This window comes from Buceros rhinoceros, unplaced genomic scaffold, assembly GCF_000710305.1.
Source record: "Buceros rhinoceros silvestris isolate BGI_N320 unplaced genomic scaffold, ASM71030v1 scaffold15802, whole genome shotgun sequence".
NCBI classification, from domain to species: Eukaryota; Metazoa; Chordata; class Aves; order Bucerotiformes; family Bucerotidae; genus Buceros; species Buceros rhinoceros.
The window spans coordinates 33,438-34,152 of record NW_010398434.1 but is presented as its reverse complement, the minus strand read 5'-3'; the positions used below and the strand labels follow the sequence as shown (position 1 = coordinate 34,152).

The 715-nt window shown below is 42.0% G+C and overlaps 1 protein-coding gene across 1 annotated transcript in view; it reads left to right on the top strand.

Moving 5' to 3' along the window:
* The first annotated feature begins 476 nt into the window (after nt 1-476).
* Nucleotides 477-715, top strand: part of LOC104488990 (chromosome unknown open reading frame, human C19orf40) — a 2,477-nt gene continuing 2,238 nt past the window's right edge. The window contains exon 1 of the mRNA XM_010131102.1: nt 477-588. Within this exon, the coding sequence (XP_010129404.1) occupies nt 477-588 (112 nt within the window). The remainder of the gene's footprint in view (nt 589-715) is intronic.

The following is a 715-nucleotide window of genomic DNA, read 5'->3' as shown; positions in this document are numbered from 1 at the left end:
CTTGGTCTCGAAAACCCCTGTTTCCCCCTAAAATCAGAACACGGCATAGAGCTGGCAAGGCTGAAAATAATCTCTCCCAGTAACTACCTTCTAATAATCTGTCTGGAGACTTCTGCCAGCTGAGGGCTGGAGGTGAACCTTTGTAATTGAAGCAAACTTTCAGCAAGGGTGGATGAAAGGGCAGAAAAGGTGGTGTGTTTTTTTCACCATCTGTGTGTCTTCATTTACAGATTGACTGGCAAAGTTGGGAGTGGGATTTACAAGGCAACACCCTGTATTCAAGTAAATGGATTTTGGTATGTTAACCATAACTGTAAGGTAACTCCAGGGAGGAGATAGCATCTCCTCTGGAGTATTGCATCTGATAAACTTTAATCATAAAATCAAGTTTAGAACAGGTTTCTAAAATGTGTTAATATCTTTTCTACATTTCTGGAGCGTAGCTGATACTGAAGAAAAGATTTAAAGGAGATCTGATGGCTACAAAAGCAGACTTCCCTGTGACAGCAGGATCAATAGTCGTCCCTCATGGGCATGTGATTGGAAATGAGAAGTGGAGAGGGTCAGAGCTAGCCCAGAGGCTACAAGGTAAGCACAAACAAATTGGAAGAAGAAAAAATAATTCAGGTGAAGCATTCCCCTCTATTACACAGTATCGTTAAGATTGGCTGAAATATGCTTTACTCTGTGCCACTGGTCCCGTATTTGCGGTTCA